Source organism: Bombus pascuorum, chromosome 6 (assembly GCF_905332965.1).
Source record: "Bombus pascuorum chromosome 6, iyBomPasc1.1, whole genome shotgun sequence".
Lineage (NCBI taxonomy): Eukaryota > Metazoa > Arthropoda > Insecta > Hymenoptera > Apidae > Bombus > Bombus pascuorum.
In genome coordinates this window covers 14,433,183-14,458,923 of record NC_083493.1, presented here as the reverse complement: position 1 = coordinate 14,458,923, position 25,741 = coordinate 14,433,183, and the positions used below count along the sequence as shown (strand labels likewise).

Sequence of the window (25,741 nt, the reverse complement as noted above, 5' to 3'; positions counted from 1 at the left end):
ATGTGTCGATACCGAATGTCTGTACCGTGACGTCCACATGCTGCACCAAGCGAACTGCACTCAAAGTACGTCTTAACGATTGATAGTAATTCTGTCGACGCTCCAAGCAACGAGCACGTTGGACGCCACATAAATCCCTCGATTGCATGAGAGTTCAAATGGTACTCGAGAATTAAACAAGTACGATGCGAAAAATCGCATCTTTAAATGGATGCAGATGGCCGCATATACGGTATTTATTTATTAGGTCGTTTTATAAATTTTATCTCTGTCATTTAGAATTTGGACACATTTCCCTTTCACGATACTGTCGTTTTATTTCCTTTACAAACTTAGTAAAATATACAGTACCTACGGAGAAAGCTTTTAATTTAGGCACTCGATTGCTATTCTTTCACCATTCTGCTAACCTTCTTCAAACTAGCACCTGTCGTAATTAAATACTAATTAAGGAGACACGTAAATACAATCTGATTTTGATAAACAAGAAACGATACCTTATTAAAAATAGATAATGAAGAAACTTAGAAATTATATATTAAAGAATGATCTGGTATAGTCTGAAGTCTTTTCGCAGATGTTCAATAATTTTTAACGAACAGGAAAACACGATATGAAGTTAACAAATAAATGTGGAACTTATGGTGGTGCATCACAATGATGCAAGAGAGAAGGGTGAACCAGAGGGAAGCAGAAAAATCCTTCGGAGAGGCAACCACTTCTGGTCCCGATGAAATTTCAACCAGGCCACTTTTCCCCCACCCACGAAGTTTCGATGGATCGATTCGCCCGGTAAGTTATAGTTACGAGATGCAAGTACGTTTGTAGCGTGTTGTTCGACGGCAGATGTCCCACGGGCACCTCGGTACCGAGTTCTCTGTTCGGCGGACCAAGACTCACCGCAAAAACTGACCGACCGTATTGAACCGAGCGAGGTTATGTCTACCGACGAACGATCGAATCATCGTCCTTCGTTCTATCTCTCACGGTAGTCTTTCTGGGAGAATAGCTGTTGCGAATTCGATCAGAGCAGCGACCACAGAATCTTCGAAATCCTCGTTTTCTCATGGCACGTCCATACCATTTTACAATCTCGCGATCACTAGTAGCAAGTCAATCCATCTGTATAACGACAAATGCAAAATGCATTTCTAAGAAATGGTAGGAAAGAAAATGCGGCGAGCAGTAGAAAGAAATAGATATCACTGTGGTTAACGCCTTGCTAGGAGGTGAGGTTTCCGAGGCAGGATGCCTCGCCTAGATCCTGTCTGGAGGCCGAAGGGAGGTCCTTCGAAGCGTGAAATCACTTCCAGTCTGAATATAAAGAGCGAAAAAACGAGTGTCCGTTTGTGTTTCGGTCGTTCCGTTCCACCGCCTTCGGAACTGCCTTGAAAATCGTTAAGCGCCTACTAGCCTTCTTCCTTTCGTGCGCGGAAGCCACGGATCGCACATCGTTCAAGGCTCACGAAAGTGATTCCTCCTTAAGCAAATCAAGTTAATCGCTGCTTGACATTCGGAATCTCGCTAACAATAAGTCGTAGGGACTCTGTTCTCGCATTTTAAGAATACCGGATATACGTACTGTTACTATGGTATTCGACAGTGCATTATTAGATACGAATGCCTAGGAAGCCGAGAGCAGAACGAACTTACGATACATTGTAATGACTTACACTTAAAATTCCATGTCTCAGCAGTTCGACCACTGTGAGGTCCGCATTATCATGCGAAAGGCAAGACAGGCTTCGGACAGTTTTCGATCGCTCGCTCGAAAGTGCATCCACTCTCAGATAAGTGGTAGCGGAACGGCGCGGCGTGATGACTACGAGATCCAGGCGTTTTAAATTTATCGCGAAACGGCGAGACGTCCTTCCGCCAGTCCCGCTAATGTACCTCGCAAACTCTTAGCACGAGATATACGTTTTACGTGCAGCGCGCTAAAGAGATCACGGTGTACACGGACAATTTCAATTAAAAGCCACGAAATGATCGCCTTTCTGTTTTATCGAGAGAAACCAAGCCAAAAATAATCGTCCGAGCACCGAACCTTCCCGATTACCTCGCGTCTGCAACTGAATTATTTTTAACCGAAGTCTAATCCATAAACCAAACGACTTTTTCGTCCTCGATGGTACTGCAGACCGGGTGGTTCTTCGCATTTCGTGGTACTGCCTTTTTTCCGGAAATAGACTTCCTTTCTCTGAGTTAAAAGCGCATGCACCGCATCAACGTAGCACGTGTACAAGGTTCTGCGTATACGTCACGTATAGCCCGTGTGTACATACGATGGTGGTGTATCGAAGAGCAGAGGGCCACACGCTCTTTCACTTATAAATAGACATACGTAGATGGATTAAGCGTATGGAATGCAGTTCGATGCACGAGGGGTTTTAAAACGTGGAAGCGCTGCAAGCGCGTTCTGCACCTCATAAAGGAGCCAAAGCTTCAGTTACTGCGTGAAACGTTGCGCAGAACGGTTCTATCGCGAAACGCCTCCAGGATCCGAATCTTTTGTCAACATGCTGGCTGCGAGACACAGGTGAGGCCATAGCGGTACGCGATATCGCGAATGCTTGTAACGCTTTGCTAACTCCCGTGCCCTAGTGAAAACTGGGACGGCGCACGATTGTGTTTAGAACGACTATCTCGCTTTGACTTTCGATTTTATCATCTTTCCCTTATTAACCACGAGTAAACGCGCGATTCCAAGGAGAAAAATTGCCAATTTGACGTTTAACGATAAATCAACGTAGACTCGTTTCGACTGAATCTAATATCGCGGTACGCATAGGTACCCAGTTTTCACGTTTATAGATGCAACTCGAACATCGCATGACGGTTTTTCCTAGCGATAAGACACATCCCTTCGGCGACCAGAGATCCTGTCATATTGCGGTCGTTCCTGCATCCGGTAACTCACGAGAAGAGAGTACTGGTGACTAACGTTTCATACGGGATTTAACAGTGTAACGTTACATCGTTGGTTTGGTCTTTCCTGTGCTCCTCGAGTTCACAAGACGAGTCTTGGATTTCTCTGCGTACGAAAGGAGAGGTTATTGTGCGAGGGTTTTAAATTCCGAACAGGTTGAATGCACCCACAGCAACCAGGAGACACCTTTCTCTTTACTTTAACTATCTCGGCGAAAACAGTATCCAGCGGGGTGTGTCATTGTCGGTAGAATAATACGAAGAGAATCTATACATCGAAGTATAGAATTGCTTAACGGAACAGCGCAGATAATGAGTCACGTCGTTCAATTCCAAGACGATGGATAATATAGTAATAGAAGATTCGAAATTTCATAAAGGTCGTTCGGAAGCCTAGTAGGTCAGGAGACGGCGAGTATATGTACGCGGTATTTTCACTTTCTTATCTCTTGTTTGGCACCACGATCCCATTTATGAACCCCGTAGTGGAAGAAGTAAAAGTAAAATTTCATTCGACGAATGAGAAACGCAAGTTCTACCCTATCAATGAGAAACAAACGGATGATACGAAGTTGAGTGGTACGAGCAGTTAGGATAGATAGAATAGAATCGAATGTTTTGATTCGATTTATTGACGAAATGAAACACACGTTTGGAAATCTGTGGGCGTAGTGGTAAAAAGCTGTAAGAGGCCGTCTCGCGGCAAAGGGTGGTCGTAAAATTCATCGAGTCCACGCGACGCGTCACTTTCGAATGCTTGTATTTCTGCAATGGAAAGTCGGGGAAGAGTGTCATTTGTTAGGCGATACGTGGGCTGAGTAACGTCACTGACCTGCCGCAAATGGGCGAACGGTACGCGAACACGAAATAAATGTTAGATAGAAATCCGCAGCTGCGTCCGCGACCTACGTGAATCTATTTTCGTCCATAGAATCGACGGAAAAGCCGAAGAGGCGTCTAGATTCGCGACCAGCAGTGGGTGGTTTAACCTATTTTTAGAACCATTCATTGTCTTGAATTTACAATCGCAATTGTAAAACTTCCTGTCGAATAGGAATCGAAAGAGGAAGAGAAACTGTGTCAACTTCCGAATAATGATTCATCGATCGCCGTGTTAATTGTTAAATGTTCGTAACGGACGTGACGCAAATACGTGTCGCGAAAGACGATTCTTGGAGTAGAGTTTTAAATCGATTAAAAAGGTGATAGCGAGTCGATAAAGATCATTAGAGTTACACCGATAGAGTGAATCTTATTGCCTGGAATGGTATTTACGTATACGATTTGTAGAATGATTTTTCGTTGTTATATCGTGGCTGGAATGTTCGGTTAATGAACTTTTAATAATTCTTGTTTACGGAACACGCTGCGTATAACTTTCCTATGAGCGTTTCCAAGCCATTATGAAAACTCTTCCACTAACGAGCATAAGTAATTATATGTATACTTGAATTACAGGTAACTGATAATCTTGTGCCGTTCATTTACAAGCATAACTCAGTCGTTAATTGTGCTGTGGTTAATGTTATTCCATCAGCAGGTCTGATAATGGGTACATATTTTAAAGCGATTACGCTCAAGCTATCGAATCGTCCGACATAACAAAAGCGAACACGATTAGCCGCTTTGCATAGGATACGTGATCTCAATCTCATCGCTCTAATTAATCTCGACTATTTTCAATTCGCTTGAATCGCACCGACTTATCTCTTTTTGCGTGTGTTTCTTGTATCTCATGCTATGCGACATCACCGTCTCCCTGTTTCTATAAATGTCTCTTGACGACGCGACGCACGGACAGATTGGTCGCACGTGAGTCGTCGTTCGCTTTCCTACCGTAACTTTCCGCCCCTGGAAACACGTCCGTCTCTGGATGAAAACGTCCGACAGGAAACATTCCCGAGGGCGTTCCGAATTGTACGAGACCCTCCGTAACGATCCAAGCGACGTTTAAAGAGGATAAAGCACATACGTCGGAAGAACGGAATAATTTTTAAGGGTGTCGTCAAGTCGTGCAGTCTGAACCCTAATGGGTAGGGTTCGTTCTATTTATTTTGCTTCTTTTCATAAAGGTCTCGATATATCGAAGCACTTTCGGCATCAGAGTCATTTAACGCGATTCTCGAACGCGTACAAAGGACAAGAAAATGAGCAAACGTGTTTTGATCGATCGTAAGGTTGTCGAGCGAGAAGGTTAGGGTATTATTCGCAGGAAGTTCGGGATTTGAACCGTTCGTAGTCGAAATGGGACGGAATCGGAAAGACAGGTCCGGCTTCCTTTCTATATAGCAGCACCGCTTTCTTTTTGCACGTTTCATCGTCGAACGGAGCGTGACCGAGGTGATTCCTTTTGGCGGGAATACATTTCAAGGTCCGTGGATACATGCAGGAAGCGACAGTTGGCGAAAAAGATTTTAGCATATGTTGAAATCCGTGGCAAACAACACGTGCATCGATATTGCGAAGGAATGAATGAATATGCATTCCATTCATAAGAACGTCTTGGTATTTGTTGTATGCGACCGTTTGAGGAGGACGCGATTTACCGTGAACCGTATGCGATCACAACGATCGTTTCGATTAAAATGCCGCGTTGTCGGAAGACTGTAAAAACTGCGTGATTTGTGAGCAAACGAGAGACAAGTGATATTTTAGCGAGAACGAGACTCGCGCGTGTTTACGGAGAAATTACAGGTTACCGATGTTAAATTCTTTTTTATCGTCGAACCTATCTCGTGTTCGCGAATTATGTAAAACAAATTTACCGTGCTCGTACAATTATCGATAAGGGAATTAAAGTCGAACGGCTTCCAGTGCGATGTTTGATCAAGTGATTTCAAGGATGAAAAAGGTCTGCAACAATTGCGTGCGATTGAAAAGAACGGAAAAGAAAGTACGACGTGTCTCGCCCGATGACCAACACCGTTATGACAATGACAGTCGTTTGTACGACTATAAAACACGATTCTTCGTCCGATGTCGACAACGTTCGATCGTTTCGACGACCCGAGCCAATACGTTCGATACGAGCCAATGGTACGAAGAAAAACTATACGATTTTCACGATGTTGATAAGAAACCAAGGCAAGGACACGATCAAACTTAAAGAGTTATTTCGATATCGTTCGTTAACTTTCACTTTACAATTGTTTGGCGAAATTCCAATTACGAGAGATGAGAGATCGTTTACGTCAAAATATACTATTCACTTGGGATTAGTTCGAACGGGAGTTTGGATGTTCCGTAAAAAAATTCGTTTACAGTTGTGCTTCTTTTTTGGTCTGTAACGGTTCGCTTCTCTAGCGTTAATATTAATCAGACATGCTCATCAACTGGACATGTTCATGCTGGTCACACGCGTGAAACGTTCAAGCTGATTGTGAACACTGCAAACTTTAACCTGGACGCTTTCCAATAATCTATTTCCCGTACCGCTAGTTCAAGAATTTTTCTACTCCTAATCCAACCACTTGGTTGTATTGGTACATAAAGTATACTTATACTTTAGCGATCACCTTGACTGGATAATTATCTGTACGACTGATGCGATCCATGAACGTTCAGAATGCAAATGAACTGCACCGTATCGAACATCGGAGCGATCACAGAACGTTTCCTCGATGAAAGATTTCTTTGAGCCATCCAGCAAGACATCATTTGTCAGTATAATTCAAGCGGAATAATTAACAACATAGCTAGCAAACATAGATAGCAACACACTCGATTCGTTCTTTGCTATTTCGTATTGGTTTAGATAAAATTAAGCGAATTCTGCGAAGAACGTGTTACATTTGCTTTTATCTTAATGGTTCTCTTTTATGGCTTTCGATTATAGCGACACGAGCCATTAATCTTATGTCTTACTCAACGGTGATTTTATTCTTATTAATGATTTTATTTTTGTTGTGATTACTTGTCGCAGATGTGTATCAACTACAAGTTAAAGTTAAACTAACAACGATTAGAACAATATGAAAGAAGAACACGAGTCTGCATCTGGCTATCTTTTAACATCGATATATCTTTTTTCCTCGTCGATAGGGTTCGTTGAAATTCGAGAGGTGGGGTCGAGCGAAAAATTTGAAATATCAGCTGTCGTTGGGTACGCAAAATATTGATGGCACCGTTTAAAAGCGCTCCTGCTGGTCGAAGCGTTTCGAAAGGCGTGCTCGTCGCCGATGATCGACAGCTGCGTGGGTTGCTAGGGAAGAAACGAGTCGACAAACCGCGAGAACACGGTTTAAACGAGAATCATGATACGTGATATAGATACAAGAGATACGTGAAAAGTCTTTTTACTAAATACTCTTTATAGGAACTGATCACCTTAAGGTCTCGTAAGTCAGTCTTCTCGCGAATGGTCAAGATACGTGGCAGATATTTATAAGATAGATTTTAAATAGCAGAACGGTGGAGAAAGTTGATACACGCGCTTTGCGAAAATTTTCACGAAGCGTATTCAAATGTTCTTTTCACGTATCTAGCTGATTGCTACAGAGTCACGAGAAAGAACAGAAAAAAGGCAAGGGGCAAAATTATGCGCGATCTAGTTGCAGCAATTTCCTCGGAAGTTACGACGCGGAACACCGGCCCGGAACGGTATGGTAAGCGACGGTTGCTCTGGAGCCGTTAAGAGAGGTCGAATCACCGAAGGAAGTGTAAAAGGCAAAGGAAAACGAGAAAAGAAGATGTTCGACGCTCGTGCTGCTAGGAGGTTGCTCTCTCAGCTGCCGCTTTTTTACAACCTTCGAAGAATTCTCCGGAGAATACGAGTATCTATATGTGAGAATTTCCTACCGTTCTACTTCCCGCCATTCTACCAACTATACTCTCACGGAAACGTTTCAGTTTTTCTCCTTGGCAACGCGAACAGCAAACCTCTTTCCTTGCTCCAAACAACTCGCTCTCGTGGTTCGTTCGATTTTATTCCAGCTCGCAAATATTGATCGATTGCTTTCGAACGATCAGTTTACCGCTTGAGAATAACAATTCGATACTCTATCCCGGTGACATCGATATAACTTCCGATCGGGCATACGATCCATCGAGAAAAACTATTCGTCGAACGATTACCCCCTTTTACGTTGTCGTGTTCGTCGATTCCTCGAAGATAGATATTATTCGTTGGAAAATCGATAATTTTCGTCATCAGAAGCACCTTTCTGATGACGAAAAGAGTTTCTTCCTAATAGTTGATATCGATCCGCGAATAAATCGGTTATTTCGTATTACTTCTGTGTATATATATTACATTTGTATGTACAGAATATTTTGTATAACTAAACAAACTGTAGCTCTGAAATAGAAGATAGAAAAGAAAAACGTAACGTACTATGTACTCTTGCGTTTATGTTTTCCTTGTCTTTCGTACGATAAATCGTATAAAATTAAAATTAAAATACCTTGCAAAGTAATCATTTCTCGGCCTGAGCGTCATAATACCTTTTTATAGAGCATAAAAAGATACATCGATTGATGTATAAAAAAAAAAAAGTTCCACTTACAAAGATAATGGCGACGTTAAAATCGTCGAAAGAAAATCTTCATCAGATCATGCATCATTCGAAATTTTGTTTTAGAAAAAATTCCAGGACTATAACTTAGTCCGTAGTTGCGTGAGTCACTTCGTATATTATAGATTATTATGTATCATCTTTTTCATCAATTGCACCATTTAGTATTATTGCGCACCATGCGGACAATCATTCAGTTAATGGGTATTAGCGCAGGCGTCTGTTGCACTACATAAGTAATAGTCTGCAAGAAGAATCTAGGCTACTCAGCTGCACCTGGGATACAAGTAACTATTCCGACTTTCCGTCAGTCGCAGTTTAAGCTTTGCACCAGCTGCATCGTCTCTGTTCCTCGCGTGCAATTCTAATCGTTCCTCTTTGTGCACTTATCGAGCTCTCGGCGTAGTCAGTTTAATGTCAGTAGTGTTCCTCAAAGTCGATGGATATGAAGTCAAAATGCAATACGGATTCGAATTCGGATACAAACCAGAATATCTCCGGAAATCGAGAAGTAACGAGCGAACGATCGAGGTTAGTTTTCAAGGTCGTGTAAAATAATCCCGTTATTTGCTAATATCACTAAAAATCACATATTCTAACTTGACCATACGTGGAATCACATGTAAACGTATTTTCAATGAAAGGAAGAGAAAAGAAGATTGATATACATATATAACAATCGAACGGTTACCATTGTGCGATCCAGTACAACGATAGAGAGATATTATTGCACATAGATGTATGTATATTGAGTGTCACATATCGATATCCGTGCGAATGCGCACTGACAGTATTTCTCGTTGCAATGTGCGCGCGCACTAAAATACCCCCTCGTACTTTAGTACCAGTCCACACCCCCGACGAAAACGATGGAATTATCGATCGCGTTGCTATTCAACCTAAGAACTTTTCGTTAGCTGACAGTTCACCGTAGAGACGGGTTTTCGAGGAAGGAAAACACGCGTCGTTTCGATTACAGGATGAGACCAGGCTGAACTGTATTACGTGTTAACGTGTCTGTGACCTGTGATTTGTGATCTGTGATAAAAGAAATTCGCGCGTTAAATCTACGACAATTTTCTTTCACGGACAGTGAGTAAATGAAAATCACGGCGAGAATGAATACTAATACTTTGATTAGTGCACAAGACCTTGGAAACGTTCTGCATGAATTGATATTTTCAATGTGAACTTTGACCTTTTCCTTATCAGCCGGTTTTACAGCCGGTGAACAAATCATGCACGACATTTATTTTTATTGATGAAATTTTAACAATGCAAGTAATATAATTAGCGACATTTATTTATAGAGATCCTCGTTATGAATAAATTGATTTATAATATAAAATATCATCACCATAAGTAACAAATTTAAAGATCGGACAGGTGCATGCTTGTCGGCACGGATTCTCTGATTTACCGAGGGTGTTTTCGTTCCGTCACTCATTACATGATTTATGCTACATGTTTATTCCTTGATCTATTCCATAGTAAGTTTTGCGCGTTGAATCGTGAAAAAATATTGATTTGCATACTTTAAACTTGCAAGTATTCATTATTCACAATGGTCAATCCGATAGTGAATAGAAATAAAATGAACGTTTTTCAGTTTGTGATTAACGACGTATACGAACGATTAATCTTAAAAGAATTAACTAACGCAGTAAAGTCAAATTGAATTGACTGTAATTTGTTACACACGTTTGTTTCTCTTTTTGTATGTATAATTTTCCAAAAAGAAAAAAAAACCAATTGGCTTGATACAATGTTGCATCCTTTGCTCGTATTCAACTTTCATTCTGGGATACCAAATTCAACTAGATGTCTAACATTAGTGGTTGCCTGTCTCGTAAGTATCTCAAGTTGATTGGGAAGCAAGAGGTTCATTAGATATTAGCGAAAGTTCCGATATAAAACCAGTTTATGATCGAGCATAGAAACAAAACGTTAAGATAGTAATGCCTGGTTTCGTGTCATAGTAATGTACAGGATTAACGTTCATAGCAACTATTCGTATGGTTTTTTGTAGAGAAGACTCGAAGAAACAGTCGTTTTTAGAAAAGAAATTACATTAGCAATATTTGCCTGAGAAACTGTAATTCATCAAAGATTTGATGTTATACGTAAAAGTTTATCTCGTTTATAAGTTGAATAACATCTATTATCCCGTATGCAATCTTACGTTCGTACAGGAAGTGATATGCATTCCAATACATCCGTTCAACGGCACATTGACCGAGAGTGCTATAGATTTCTCTTCTGTTCTTTCTTTCTCGTTTGCCAACACACGTGCGCAGGCTTGCATACTCTGCAACGCGGCAAGTCACGATACAATCACATTGTTTACACACTACAAAGAACTATTATCTATGCTAAATCGTGCGTAGCATTAGTAACTAAAGTTGTCATATACTCTTGAGAATTCCCTTATCCCTGTTTATGCATAGCATGTCACTTTCGTTTCTCTGTATAACATTTTAGTCTTCTATCATATATTAGTCATAGCTTTCTTTAATTTATTGCAAGTAACTTGACTGGAACGAATCGTTTCTCTTTTTCCGATTCTTTCTTTTTAACGTAAACTTAATCTGAATGTGCGAAGGGCTCGACTCATGATGCAATATCCAAACATCGATATACAAGAGGGAAGAAGACTCCGTAGCGTGCGAAGAAGACTTTTTCAAGACGAAGACGACGATAACGAAACGGAATCGGTACGAAATTCTGGTGTCGAGGACAACTGCTTTTTCGAAGAGACACGAAAAAATCGAGAAAATGTGCGTAATAAATCAGACATAATTCATCTTGATCGGGAGTGATTCATTGATTGAATTTTCTTTGGATTGTCTTTTTTCTTTTTGAAAACAGGCTAAGGAAAGGTGGAATTTCGACTTCGAGAAGGAAGAACCTCTACCTGGTCGTTATGTATGGGTGAAACTTGATCAGCACGGAAATGAAATCTGTAATCCGTTGGAGACAAAAAATCGAATAGAAAATTTACAAACGATGCAAGAAGAGGACGTACAAGACGATGACATTACGATGCAGGACCACGTGGAAGGCAAAGATGACGAAAAAGTGACTGATAGTACGTGAACGTACGTAATTACAAAATACTTTGCTCATGCTGACCTTTTTTGCTGATGCAAAAAGTTCATTTTTGTCAATGGAACCAGAAAACAAGTTTTGTACTATGAAGTTGACTAAATTGGAGTAAGTAAAGTTCGGATGGAAATTGCGAAGTTATTGATCGCAAAAAACACTGATTCGACTTCTAGTCAGATTAGACACGCATTAGTGTCCGAGGAGCTAGTAAACCAAAGTTAATCTTTTTATTTAAATTATTAAAAATTCTCACTCGTAATGACAATTCGACAATCGAATGTTCGAGATCATTTGTCGTGATATTTGTTATTGTATTATTTATCTTGATTTTATTCCATTTTACATGATTATTTAATATTGTTATATATGTGATTAGTAAACGAATGATATTATAATGTGAATAAATTATACAGATGACCTTGTACTTTTTATAGATAGATGAAGTAATATATTATATTTATCTATAAATTTATAATCCTGTGTGTGATTTCCAAATGCTTTTCATTTCTCCTACGTTTTAATAAAACAAAGCAACTGCGACACGAGATTCATACAGACGGATGCTTGGAAGCACATGGTGCATGACTTATGTGTGACCTGAATCTTAGGCACGAGAATAAGATGACACATCTGCTGTATGTATCTACCGAAGAAATGATACCGACGAATGAAGTATCCCTCTGCTATAGAATGACGTCGTTAAAGTGTAACGATTACTAATGCCGGCGCTAGTTACACTTGATTCCACGAGTATCACGATTCCTTAAACTTAATCTCAAGTTCTCGTGAGAAGGTAGCGTGTGCACCTGGCATCGTTTCTTAAGAATCCTTCTTCTTTTTTTCACTCTGCTCGCGCTATGGAAGCTGGCCACGATGATGGCGGTGTACCCATTGCCAGAAATTGCACTTCCGTTCCGCGAATTCCCACGGAAGTGGGTACAATCGCGAGTACGACAAAAGATATTTGCGTATAACGTACACCATCTTCATTGTTCGCCCCCTCAACCATACAATACTTCTATGCTAAACAACTATACGTGTATGTACTAACGGCTATCGCTAATGAAGTATCAATGAGTGATCCTTATAAAGAACTTTCTATTGGATAAAACGAACAGTCATTCTATTAAAAAAAAAATTTCGTTCATTCTCGTCTTCATCCTCAGTTTCAATCCACCACCTTGATCTCGAATCAGATGATTTATCACGGCTACATTTTCACTCTATGGCGGCGTGCACGCGACGAGATAACATACATATACCAACGATAAACTTGGATTTGATAGTGAAATACTTTTACTGATGGAACAGGTGACTCTTTTGGTAGTAAACACAGTGATATAGACGCAGCCACGCGTCTTCCGGTCGTCTATTCAGGATGTATAACATAAGGCTTCCTTGAGAAGTAATCTAGAATAGACCTAAGCTCATCGTTCGAGAGATGAACGCAGAAGACGTTATAAGAGGAAACGGTACATATTTATTTTCCATCCTTCGTTTACGACAAACCATGAGAAAACACCTGTGCAACGGAATACCTTGCTAAACGGGTACCCCACCTAACCGCAGATGAAAGAGAGACGGTAGTCTTTGCGAAACGCAAAAAGGATTGTTTTACGCGACTCATTCGCTCGTTCTCCCCTCATTGAGATGCATCCGGTGCCACCCTCACCACTTCCTGGATGTTGCGTGGGATTTTCATTTTCAACAACAAGCTTTGCAGTCCTCTCATGAGAATCTGCTCCCTTCCGAATACATCTCTCTCACACTTTTCTATGTTTTTCATTTTTGTTCATTTTCGATAAAGTAGTTATCCGTAATATACAGTATAAAAAATATATCTCAATGACAAAAAAATAATTGGATAGTAACGGTAAAATATTACAGATATTAAATATTCTCAAGATGAGCAGAGAGAGATTTTTCTTTGAGTCCCTTTAAACGTTTATAAAGAAGACGTGATTGATATAACATAAAGGTAATATGTAAGAAGTTATTGTTCGAATTTTATTAGGTTCGAACATTTAAAACTTCCCGCGAATGTACAGTAGCGCCAGTTGGTCAGCCATATTCTACCAGACGGATATACACTAACACTATTCAACGTTACTTGGCACACGGGTTCCCTGATTGGTTGCGGCGATCGTCTATGTACGGTTCGTTCGACGCGAGTTGCTTGGTACGCGACAGAAAACTATTTCCCCATTGCCTTCCATACGAGACACGATTCAGGCCACGAGAACAACAACGAGGTAAATTGACAATTATCATTGAAAAGTGTCGATTCACCTCGTTTATGTCGTATCTTCTCTTAGCAGCGCCGCAATAAACATCTGTTGCTTCAGAACCATCAACTGTCACATATATAAAGCTTAACGAGTAAATACGAATTCACATTTTACATTTACATAATGTTAATGAATCAATACTTATGTTCATTCCTGTATAAAGATATAAATATTTACATCGATCATTGAAATATTTAAAAGCATAGTTGTTATTTAAATGCAAACAATTCGCTGAATCAATAAATTCAAATATATAAGAAGTCAGACTTACAATTAGTAGATACGGATACGGAACTCGTCTTTGCTTTGTCGAGAATATTAATACCGGACGAGATTTTATTTTTACATCTTGCAAAACATATTCTGGTTCTCACCATAGTGCCTAGAGACAGTAGCCTTATATCAGTTGAAATAAAATGACGATGATAATCTGAAGAGTATGCAAATAAATTCACCGTGTGTAACGTACTGCCATGCAAACATGGAAATCCGCCGAATAAACGTACGCACGAGTGTCCGTGATAAGATTACAGCCGTTGTTTTGAAAGCTGGACTTGTTTATTTTTCGTTTCTTTGTCAACATACAATGCGCTTCATTTTTTTTCTTCCAATCACTTGTAGATTTCTCATACGCACGTATACCATAAATTTATCAAACATATATCGAAAAATTTTATCTTGAAGTTGATTAAACGCGGCAACTGTTCTTTGCAAGAAGTCATTATACCCGAAATTCAAAGATTGCTTTTTATAATTGCAAATTTTTAAGTTATCGTATTTTACTTTGAATCAAACACAGATTCGATCGTGCATTGAACGCAGTCGCGCGTGGTGAAAATGGGAGTGGTAAAGGAGACAACAGTGACCTATTACTTATCCCAACCTTCTCGGTAGTACAGTCCCCCTGAATGCAGAAAAGTAAAGTTGGGTGGTATTTACCATGGATGTTGGCATACTGGGACGCATCCGATGGTTACAATCAGCATTCTACTCGTTTATGTTGCCGTGGAAGGGGCCGATAACTGTACAGCCTTCTCGTACGTATTTTCAAAGGCTTGAAATTGTGCGCTCAGGTTGAAGGAACTATATTCTGCAAATGGCGGTTATTTCGTTTCTCCCTGACGCGCGGAGAGGAAAAAGGGGTGACACCGAATGAGCCGAAGGTAGCCGAAAACAGCCGATGTATTTAGAGGCTTGGTTACTTGCATTGAGAGGCGCATGCTTCAGTCGCTAGAGAGCGCTTTACACGTGTGGAACGTGTCTTCGCGTAACTCTGTGCATTACAGAGCACGCACGTACCTCGTCAGCGTCAACATAACTGCGCAATCGTATACGACCTTCCGCCGAACTTGGAACCACGCGCGTGTCTTGACAGTCGTGTATTTGGCGGGAAGCGCGGTACTGTTTTCATTTAGAGTTTATGCAGTATCAGAGTCGATTCAGTGGCTCCCCACCGTGTCAGCGAACAGCATATTGGTGCTTTCGGGCCGTGTGCAATAACGTTTTACGCAAAATATTCTTTTGCCGAGCGAGAAATATTGTGTAATATATCTATGTGCTTCACATTACACGGACGTGATAATTGTGAACTCAGAGGGCCGATGCACGATCAGTTTTTAATTTCAACAGTAACGTGGTAATAACCTTCGCGGGAATACGTCGAAACACGTTCGTCGTCTCTTGGATGCTCACGCGCAAGTGCGAGCAACGTTGCCGGTTTGTTCTTCCCGCGGGCTATAGCGACAGATCTGTGAGAAGAGAAGAAAAAAACTTGGAAACGTGTTCGATTGCTGACATCTATTTCGGTTGTTTCGACTGTGGAGTTGTATACCCATTTCTGATGAAATATGAGATAGTTGTTACTGTTTTCCTGTCTTGCCTCTCGCTCTTTCATCGTGATACGCAATACTGTGTTTACCGTGTTGCCAAACTTTCTACTTTCGTCGTACACCCTTCGCATCGTCGATGATACACTCAGTTTTTAACTCTAACTTCGAATTCGCGGATGTGCCCCGTGAAAAAATCAACGTCAGAAAGTGTTGGGTGCATCCACCAGCCACTCAACGATCAGCGTAGTCGCGAGGCGACGCTGAGCACGGCCATTATTCGAAATTCGGTGTGTCGCGCCACGACAACGTTGCCACATCTTCGCGAGCCGCGAGTATTTCAACGTACTGTGAACAATTCCTGGAAGAAGAATCATCTCCGTAAATGGGACGTATGTATGTAACGCGTAAAAATCAATGCAAAAAAGGTGGACTTCTAAAGCAGCATCGCGCGTCTATTGAAATCGATCGTGTTGTGTAGATTCAGTAGTGGCGAATCGCGAATCGAAAACAGTGACGCTGAAAGAGAGAAGGACGGAAGGAGACAGGGAGTGAGAAAAGTAGTGACTGCGTGAAGAGAAACGGAAGCTGTTTATTCGTGAAAACGCTTGGTTATTGGTAACTGCGAGGGAGAACGGCAACGTTGCCGGCGTGAAAGACTAACGAAATATGAGCGCTCGAGTGTTGAATCCGGTGATGATGACGGAAATGAGCAGGAATTTGGGTGGAGGACGAACGGTGCCGAACAGAGCAGCCCTTGCCCGTGTTCGAAGGGACTTATTCGGACCCGTGGATCACGCCGCAGCTCGTGCATTGGCGGAAAGGGAGCTTCGCGCTCAATCCATACTCGATGCCGAAAGATGGGGCTTTGACTTTCACTTGGAGATACCAAAAGCTAATTCGAGGTACGAATGGGAGTTAGTTACACCACAGGATGTGGTGCCTGAACCCTATGCCCTACGAGGTATGCCCTACTTAAGGAAACACGCACCTAGTACACCTCGGAAACTACGAGATTCCTCGCCTACCACAAGATTCCTCCGTAAAGATTCTTCGTCTCCGGTAACTCCGATTTTATCGAAATCGGAGAGAACGCCACCACAGGAGCCAAGAGTACCACAGATCGGCGAAATCACCACCAACGATTTGTTCGACTTCGATTCGGACAAGAAAATATACATCGCTGAACCTACTACCCCTGTTTTATCAACCTCCACAACGAGAAAACAGTCCTCCATAACCGGTAAGTGATAACATACATTTTTTAAATCTCATCACTTGTATTGTATGCGATGCGGAGTAGGATGGCAACGTGCACAAGCACGTGCGCTGTGCGCTTACCACTCTTACGATACCATTAGAGATAGAGCGTCATGCCGGTTACTATGTTCTGTATTATAAGGACTCTTTCGCTTATTTTTTAATGCAACCCTATTGGGGGAGATTAACTCTTTCTTTAGTGAATGAATAGCATGTTTTGGAGTTGAATAGTTACTTGCAATGATATCGATAACTCTTAATTATTCGCATATATAGGCTAGAAGTCCAAGATAAATTAAACCTTGCATTCTAATGCAAAATACTAATTTTTCACTTTTTACTTTATTTCTTTTTTGTTCTTTTTGCTTCTATAAATTTTTGTGTCATAAATTACGTACTTAACTCGAGCGAATAAAAAGTAGAATACTTTTAAGATTATCGTTGCACTCGTTAAAAAACAGTGTTTTCCGCACCGTTTTACCACGCGCCAATCTGTTCGCGAGAAGTTACGTAATTACATACTCGGGGACACGAGGTTTCCTGAATTATTCCGTTTAATCGACGCATGTTATCGAAGTTAATTTGCTGGCATTATTTATGCGGGAAGTAGCTTATCCTAGGTCAATCTAATTCGTCGGCCAAAAGGTCGTTGTAATTTACGTAATTACGAAAACACTTGATCTAGGAAATGAATTGTATCCAGTCACTGATCGAACGAGTACGCGCTTTTTTCTTACAAAGAAATTGTTCCTAATGATTGTTGCAATGATCGTTGCAAAAGATACTGCATCGTGTCAGTTTATGGTCAATCGATGATAAAGTTGAACGTGATTGCTTATTTAACTAGTGAACAATGAAATTATACCTACGGATTGAAAGATAGATAAAAGAATCGGGCTTTCCTAGTTACTGATAAGATCGACGGAATAAAATTCACCAGAAATATTTTTTACTGCCGGATAGTTATCGCTTGATAATTCGTCGTACGCGCACGTAAACAAGGATGACATAACGATAAATATTATTCGTAATTTCTCTACCGATCGTCTAGACAACGAGACACAAGTGATGCCATCTGGTTACTCGAGACATCGTCTGTTTTCTTCATCGAGAGAAAAAAAAAATTAAATGGACGCTGCACCGTCTGGTTCGACATCTCCCGTCGCACATGATTTTCCGCGTTGCGTTTGTATGTTGCATACGGCCATCTTGTTTGGACCCGTACCTCACGGTCTAGTTCCCCTTTTTTCGCCTATTTATTATTCAGGCGTGCACACCACCCACGCGACGCGACTATTTCTGGACGTGACTCGTCATATGTCCCGCACGCATGCATCTACACGCGTGTAAACACATTTTGCGCCGCAGCATCGCACGCACTTTTGTTTATACCCCGAGAGTTCCTTTCGCGAATTTTGGAATTGCCCATCTTGATAGTATTATCCCAAAAAACATTATAGACATAGTAAATCGATACATAGTAAAATCGATGAAATCTTCGTAAAATTGTTTCCATGTTTTGTTCGTTACGATTTTTCTTTTTTCCTCTCTTTTTTCTTTTTTTTTTTTTTTTCAAAGTCCAAAGTATAATCTCACGTACTCGAGACAGACAAATAATAATTGCAGCACTGAGTTGCGTGTAATTGGATTTACCTGTATCGTGTTGATTCGAAGACTAGACTGAATATGGTCGCGTGCTGCGCGTGACCGTTATTAGTTGATGATAATATCGTACGATACGCTCGCCATTCGATTAACCGGATCGATACACCGAATGCGTTTTGATCTCTCGATAGGATCCTTTTTGCGATGAGCGAACTGCCTGTCAGTTTTTTTAAATATACGGCAGAGACGGAGCGTGTGTTTTCGTAACGTACGCGAGTTCGTTGTGGGATCGTGAGTACGATGGGGGCGCAAAAATGATTTTCCTAACGTACGTTATTAATGAGCCGCACGCGGTCAGCTGTGCAGTCCATATGGGGTTGATAGAAACGCGCACCCCCGTTCCATTCTCTTCCGCACACCCCTCCGTCATCGGCTTTTGTTCGCACGCGCGTTCCGTTCTGCGAGCGATACCTCCTGCGTGTTACGCGCATGGGGGTATCAGCTGTGCTCACAATCGTGCATCTCTGACAAACAACCCTCTGGATGGTACTACGCTACGAGGGTCGAACGGTATTTAAAATCAGGATTAGCCGGCACGACGATTGCAACCCGCATGTGCTGAATGCACTTCGAGCTATTTAAATTGCACGCGACGATTTTGCTCGTAGATATCGAACGAAGCTACTTTTGCAACGTTTAAAAACACGTATAATGTACGTAAAATAAATTTGAGATTTTTAGATGTATGTAGAAGAAGGGAGAGAGAAATATTGGATAAGAAAATATCGAAGTTTCAGGAATATTTAAGGCATAAAAATGTTTCGTAATAATAACGTGTAACGCGTCACCTTCGAAGTTATTAATTTTTATGTGCTCGATTTATAACGTAACGTTTGGAAAGGGGGTAGGTAGACTGCGTCACAGATGTGCCTGAAATGTGCTTAATTTGTGTCGCGTGGCAATGTGTTTGGATTTAGATGCAGAGGGTTAGTCAGAGAAATCGAACAGATGTATCGAATTTTCCCGTGGAAAATCGCCAAATGTTGGTTGGAGAAAGGGCAGGCAGAGGTTTTGTGTTCGGTACGTGCTGAAAGCAATGTGATATGACTCACGATTACGAGTATCAACCTAGCGCAGACTGTGTTTTTCTGCAAGCTTCCTATATCATGACTCACGAGAAGTTCGCAAACAAAGCGTATATGAAAGAAATGAAATTGCATGTATCTTATTCGAAATTCTTTGCTCGCTTTTATCTCTCTTTGTCCCGCTGTGTCGAGCCGTATCGCGGCATGCTTTAACACTTTAACGAATATTACGAAGATTTGCTCGTATCTTATCAGTCGCCGATATAATTAATAAGCATGTGAGTCGGTACTGTATTCGTAAGGTTATCGCGAATGCGATTTGACGTACGTGCATTGGTCTAGCTAGATCGTGCACGAGATCAAATTTTATATTGCATGCGATTATAAGCATTCCGATTTAAATGCTTCTTCGTTAATTCCTTTCTTTCTCTGCTGTACACATCGATTCGGAAGTACGCGTGTGTGTATGTGTTTATGTGTACACTTGTTATTGTTTTCATCATTGATCACATATCAGGAACACCTGTTATCGGTATCGTTGATGTACAATATTAATGAAACTGAAAATAAATCGCGTGTAATACATGTGGTATACGTATGTATACATGTTTGGTTTGTTGTGTGTTTCCAGACTTCATGAAGAGTCGTAAACGTAGCCTAAACGGTAGCGCGAAGAGCATGATAGAGCCGCCGGAGAAGATCGCTCGCAACGCGGGTCAGATACGCAGCTAAAAGCCTTCCAGCTTCCTCCTTCAGCCTCGCTGTCTTCTTCCATCTCCTTGGAGCGCGAGTGGGACCGGAAACACGAAGCATCACTGCCAGGAGGAACGAGAAAGGCAGAAGCTCTGGCAGGAGGCGCGAGGTCCGTTGGCTGTGCCATTCACGTAGATTTATCCGCCATGAATATAGGCGAAAACGGTGGGAGAAAAAGAAATGGAGTAGTGCCGTTTGTTTCATTGCGTATACTTTCGTAGACATGCCACGGAAATTTACAAAATAGTAGCAACAGCGACATTAATTAGAAGTACGAATACAAGAAGGACGATATTCCATGGTTGTTGCTATCTCCCCTTTTTTTCCTTTTTTCTTCTTTTTTTATATCTCATTCGTGTCGTTTTGTTCTTTTGCATTAGGCTACACAGATTAGAATATATACAACGATAGAAAGAGAAAGAGAGAGAGAGAGAGAGAGAGAGAAAGTGTGTGTGAGGACGTTAATTTTTCATGAAATTAATTAATGTAATATATTGTCCGTTTAATTCTGATACGAAGCGAGAGTAAGTTAGTGACGAGGTCGTCGCACACATAGGTACATTTTGATGTAAGTGTAAGCAGACAAAAAATATATAAATACCTTGATATGTACATGTTAAAAATAGGTATTAAGTGAAAGTGAATTGCGTTTCTATTAAAATTCACGCAAGAAAGGCTACTCGAGCCTGATCTACGAATTTTTTGAAATCGGAGACTGTTTCGATCGACACTCTGTGAGTTTTCATCGACTGTTTCATTCAATGAGGACCCACAGATGTTTGAACATACATATCTACGTATAAATAATAACGAAGCTGAATCTATCGGACGAATTTCGCGACAGTTTCGACTGTGTCCTTGAAACGGTCGCGAAATCATACGACATTAGATTTCTTTTACGTATAATGTACAAAAATATAAGGGAAGAAATTTCGACCATGATTTTTACACATTTGAGAATACAAAAGGAACGCAATCATATTTTTGTAGCCGAAAAGAGACCAATCTCGAGGACAATTAACGGAGAGAAAGATATGATTTAGATTGTAGTTGGTTACCCATGTTTAAGCATTGATCTCCTGTACAATTTTAAGAAAGTACAGCCGATGCCAAATCACCCCCGCGACTTTTTTCTTACCTTATACCTTCGAAGAAGGAACCCTTATCACATTTGGCTTCCCCATTCTCATTTTTCCTATTCACTTCATCACCATGAATCCCGTTAAGTGTTAGAGTATATTTAAAAATCTAAAGCTTCGTGAAGATTGTAATCTTTTTAAATATATTTTCTATAAGAAAGAAAGAAAACATTGATCAAATTTGCGTTACTTACCTATTTCATGGACTGTAACAATCAAATTTATAGCTGTTCTATAAATATAAGACGCAATCTTCGTTTGGCTTTTTAAATGAATTCTTTACTTTACTATCTTCGTTCATCTTTTTTTTTTTTTTGTACAAATCATCACGAAGAATTTACTCGCATTTTTAATGTTTTACGATCAGACTTTAGGTATTGGTGGTGTAGCGTGATCAAAGCCGTTGAAAGTTCTCCGTAGCCTATTTTTTGTTTCTTCGAGATGGTAGTAGTAGTCTGAAATTTTGCGCAGCTTACACCTAAGACAATGCGTAGGTTTATTTGGAAATATTTCACGAGTACAAATGCAAATCGTAGCTTCTGGAGGTCTTTAAACGGTTCTTGAAATTATGCAACGATGCAACTTGTATTCGAATCGTTTTTTTACCGTGTTAACGAAAGTACGATGTGTTTGACGTACATGCTGTTTACAGATTTTGGAACAAACCAAAACTTTCCTTCGTTACTTTCTTCGTCGCAAATGAATTTACACAAAACATAATATTAATGTAAATGTAATTGTATATCTTAAATGGTATATTGATTTTATAATGGTAGCTGTTTATTACAAGTTCTTTTTTTTTTCTTTTTGTTTATGATAATTTTGTTAACGCCATCCTGTGAAGTATGCCCCTTGAATCGTATCCTCCTGTTCCCGGTGCACACTTTTTCCGTTCACTCCTTTCCCACTTTGAGATTATAATTCAAAAATACGACTGGTGGTTACAAGCTATTTTTTTCGTAGTTCACTCGCGAAGTGCGCTATGAGTGGTAGAACTGATTCGTTGTGGAATTCTAATGGTCGTTTTTCATACCGGTTACTGTGTATTCGATCTTTCAATAGCGCTTTCATGGCTACGATACTCGTACTATGAGAGCATCGCGATAAGAAATCATATTGAAGTAACAGTTTTGTACGGAGAACGTTTGAATTTTATTCCTCCTCGACAAAACTTCCAATTCGTTGACTACTCATACGGATAAGCACGTGAAATTATGACGAATTATCGAAACAAAACGATGTTCGACGGCAGACTGTGCATAATGGACAAATTTGACGTTAGCTTTTCTTTTCTTTTCTTTCTTTTCTTTTTTTTTTTTCTTCCCTACCTAGCGTGAAAAAGACGCGTCGAACGACTATAGAATCTCGTTAGATCTAAAAGGATCGCGACATAAGGAAGAAGGTAGTCTGCCGTCGGGAAAAAAACGAAAAAAAATAGTAAAAGAGAATAATCTTATGCCTATGTAACCCTGTGATGTATTAGTATGATCTCAGTAAACGTAACTTAGCGTGTACTTCTTATTTGTAATAAGCATAGATGTATATGTGCGTTTCAAACGTGACGTAAAAGTCCCCATAGAAAGAGTATGAAAGGTTGCATATGTTTGAGCACGTGTGCATGATGTTTGTTTGTGTGAGTGAATGTCAAAATAAAAAGGGTGAGCAGAAATACCCAGTGCCTCATATCCAGTTGGTATTCGCGTAAGAATTCTATCTGTAACGACAACATATTATATAAACCATAATCGTAAGAGAGTCTAAAAAACTAACCTTCATAAGTGAATGCCTATGTTTATTAAAAAAAGGATTTATCTAAAAATGCTTGGTATCTTTTCTTTACACGCCTGGCATCCAAACCTGTGTTACATGTATGTCATTTGTATATTGTTGGGTTAAATTGTATTTTATTTGACTTACACGTGGTGGTAGGAGGAAAATCAAAGTTCAATTATCGATATAATAATGCCTTGTCTCTCCCTTACTCACACCGATCAAACACCCTTTCATACCCTTCATAATAATTAGTTTGACTCCTTGGCACTCCTTTTTCACATGTATCATTTCCTTGTTACAGCGGAATACGCTTCCTAGAATCTCCTGAATCCACAATCAGAATCTTCTATACAATCTCCCTACGCTGAATCAGGAGCATTGAAAATTTATTCGTAGTGAAAAAATTGAGACAGGTGCAGGTGCAACGGCGGAAGTTGTATGCAGCGGAATAGTCGAAGCTGACTAAGAAACAGGTGCTGCTGGACCTGCATGTATTTGGCTTTGGTAAGTGACAATTTGATTTTTTCTTTTTTTTCCGTTTTAAAGCGGAACATTTTGAGAGACGAATAGAATGTATTAATTAAAAATATATAATAACAAGTATATTGAATGTTTACATAGTTATCGCAATTATTTGTTCTTAAACTACTACCAGAGGTATAAATTTTGATCGAAAGAAAGTTGATTTACATCGAATTAAAAAAGAAAAATAATTTGCTATATTAATTTTAAATTGATGGTTATGAACACGAAATACAAACAACGATCGCCTCGTATGGTCAAATTTGCAAGTAAATTAACATCGAACGGAGGATGTTGATATAAAGTTGGCTCATTTTAAATACAAAATGCATACACGATATGTATTTTCATAATTGTTCAATTGTCATACGAATCTATGGTTGTTAACGCGATTTCATAATCACGTTTCTCATTATATGTCAGATGAAATTAATGCATCGAACGTTGGCCGGAGCAACGCGTTTAATTTCAATTTGAGTTATTGGATCGTCGCGCGAATACAAAATCGAGGTCAGAGAATTATGCAAGAATTTCTTTAGTGAATCACACTTTTTCCTTGGGTAGATACAAGCAATCAATGAAACATTGAAAATTTCAATAATAGATCCAAATCGACGTATGTCTTCGATTTCTGTAAACAACGTGGAAAGGCAAATTATTAAAAAATATTTTTTACAATTTTTTTATACATATAAAGAACTATATGGTTATTTTGGATTAAAACGACTATTCTTTACAATATAGTGCACGTATTTTTCTGCAATCTGTTCTTTCGAATGTTTATCTGTATATACACTCGTCTCGTGCCTTGAGAAGACGCATAAAAATATGTCCTGTCTTTTATCACACATCTTTTTATACATCATACTGAACAAGTTTTTTTTTCACACTAGTTAAACACGATATGTTATTTATTTTCTACATTTTCAATTTGATTTAAATACTAAACATCGGCACGAAAACTTTTTCTACGTGAACGTTCTACATATATAGTTTTAAATATAATGGAATAATTGTTAAATATACGAACCGGTTATTTGTTGAAATTTTAAAAATTGTTTTAGAGAAACGGTGAAGTTTTGTTTGTCAGGCTCCTCTTTCCGTAACTCATGTCCTCGTTGTGCCTCGGCGTATAAACACGCACGTTCACTATAGTTATGCTTCTATGCAATCTCTGTTGCTAGGCGCACCTCGGCCCACCAACAGTATTTTTAGACGATACGCTCACATTTCGACGTTCATTCTTGAATGAGAGTGCCCTGTTCGTAGACCCGTCCACTACTGTCCAAAGAATTCCCCAAATTCCAATATGAGTTTCTGTAAAAAAAAAAGGACACGAACACGTGTTATTAGAATAATAATTAATTGGTACAATATTTTCTATAAAACATACATAGTAGAATACATTGGTGTTTATACGTTTTTTAAACGTTCCTGTTACTTTTTGATATTATAACGTTGCTTGCGTTGCACACGTTATCATTTGATGCAAGAATTGCAAAAAAAGTAGCACATTATAAAATTGTGACAAAATATTTTAGATATACATACGTACATTAACGCTTATGTTTATTTTTCGTTAATATATAGACAATCATTATACCTATATGTAACTAAAAAGATAGTTAACGGCATGAAAACCATTGATCGTTTAATTTTTACACAATTACGTTTCGTACTTAAGGAGGTCTTGGGGATGAAAGCCGGAAGTGACCTCGATTTTGTTATCGACTCACTACCGTGAGAATTTATGTACGCAATGGCAGACAACGTTCCTGCAAATAGTGATAACTTTGTCTTTATCACACACTCGACAAAAGACAATTTGAATGTTTATAATTATCTTTGCACATAATATACATAAATATTTTATTAATTGTTATTGTTAGAATAATAACTTAAATGTAATTTTGTCGAGTGACAATCGAGTAATTTGAAAAATGT

At 39.7% G+C, this 25,741-nt stretch overlaps 2 protein-coding genes across 6 annotated transcripts; both read left to right on the top strand.

Annotated features, from left to right (window-relative positions):
* The first annotated feature begins 2,448 nt into the window (after positions 1-2,448).
* Positions 2,449-12,021, top strand: LOC132908155 (uncharacterized). Of its 5 annotated transcripts, none has more exons than XM_060961854.1 (3): positions 2,449-2,539; positions 11,044-11,218; positions 11,310-12,021. In XM_060961854.1, the coding sequence occupies exons 1-3, from the start codon at positions 2,520-2,522 to the stop codon at positions 11,535-11,537; spliced, it is 423 nt and encodes a 140-aa protein (XP_060817837.1). In that variant the 5' UTR covers positions 2,449-2,519; the 3' UTR covers positions 11,538-12,021. The 5 variants fall into 5 exon arrangements, 2 of the variants coding, with proteins under 2 accessions (XP_060817837.1, XP_060817836.1); XR_009658321.1 differs by lacking the exons at positions 2,449-2,539; positions 11,310-12,021 and adding exons at positions 8,735-8,972; positions 9,086-9,533 and having other exon boundaries at positions 11,044-11,217; XR_009658320.1 differs by lacking the exons at positions 2,449-2,539; positions 11,310-12,021 and adding exons at positions 8,735-9,180; positions 9,284-9,533 and having other exon boundaries at positions 11,044-11,217.
* A 3,047-nt stretch (positions 12,022-15,068) lies between these two features.
* Positions 15,069-23,321, top strand: LOC132908153 (cyclin-dependent kinase inhibitor 1). The gene is made up of 2 exons (XM_060961852.1): positions 15,069-16,903; positions 20,242-23,321. The coding sequence occupies exons 1-2, from the start codon at positions 16,330-16,332 to the stop codon at positions 20,340-20,342; spliced, it is 675 nt and encodes a 224-aa protein (XP_060817835.1). The 5' UTR covers positions 15,069-16,329; the 3' UTR covers positions 20,343-23,321.
* Positions 23,322-25,741: the final 2,420 nt, after the last annotated feature.